Below are 871 nucleotides of genomic sequence, written 5' to 3'. Positions count from 1 at the left end.
CTGCCTTCCCTTCCAGGTGAAGCAGATCATGGAGGAGGCCGTCACACGGAAGTTTGTCCACGAAGACAGCAGCCACATCATCTCCTTCTGTGGTGAGTCCGTGGCCTGGAAGCGGGGCTTCTTTCTCTGTCGGCTCCCTCGGAGAAGGAAGCAGGGTGCTTGAGCAGGGGGTTCTCATGTTATTTTATTTTTTTGCTTTATAACTGAAGTTATTTTCAGATTCCAAAGGGGCTTCATTAGGGAATTAGGAAATACAGAAAAGCCTAGAGAGGAAATTAAGCATGACCTCTATGCCCCATGAAGAGGTGAGCATGGTTCGCACCGGAGGGCCTGGCTTCCCATCCGCACGCTCAGTGCCCACGCACCCTCCCCCAGGCGACAGTGGTTTTGCCTCTGAGGAATGGGCTCCACATCCTTTCCTCACTCTGCCCACGGCTGTTGCCAATATAAAGGGAGAGGATAGATGGGGACTTAAAAAAAACAACAACAGAGAATGAAGATCTATCAACACATCCTGAGGGACCGTGTCCAGCTGGCTCAGCAAAGGAGGCAGGAGCGGGGCTCGGAGCAGGACTCAGAATTCTCTCCTTGAACCAGCTGCTCACAGAGTTCCAGAAATAACCACGCTGCCAGGTTGTTACTGTTCTTTCAGTGACGAGGGACACGTGTTTTCCAGGGCCCCGAAGTCAGGATTCAGCTCATTATCAATGTGTACATATACGTGGGAGTGTTTCTGTCTTTCTCCCTGAAACGCTTTTTATTCCATAATTGGGGAGTGTCTCATAGCGAAGGACATGCTATGATTCCCCTCTTGATCTTGGCTCTATGGAGAAGCCCAGCAGCTTGCATCCAGATGGCTGGGGACACCCCC

General features: G+C 51.3%; 1 protein-coding gene across 1 annotated transcript in view; it reads left to right on the top strand.

The window, feature by feature from the left end:
* The first annotated feature begins 19 nt into the window (after positions 1 to 19).
* LOC109378750 (small G protein signaling modulator 1-like) overlaps positions 20 to 871 on the top strand; it is a 13,916-nt gene continuing 13,064 nt past the window's right edge. Inside the window, exon 1 of the mRNA XM_019635038.1 lies at positions 20 to 92. Coding sequence (XP_019490583.1) covers positions 29 to 92 — 64 coding nt within the window. The 5' untranslated portion in view covers positions 20 to 28. The remainder of the gene's footprint in view (positions 93 to 871) is intronic.

This window comes from Hipposideros armiger, unplaced genomic scaffold (assembly GCF_001890085.2).
Source record: "Hipposideros armiger isolate ML-2016 unplaced genomic scaffold, ASM189008v1 scaffold_3186, whole genome shotgun sequence".
NCBI classification, from domain to species: Eukaryota; Metazoa; Chordata; class Mammalia; order Chiroptera; family Hipposideridae; genus Hipposideros; species Hipposideros armiger.
This window is presented reverse-complemented; position numbering and strand designations above follow the sequence as displayed.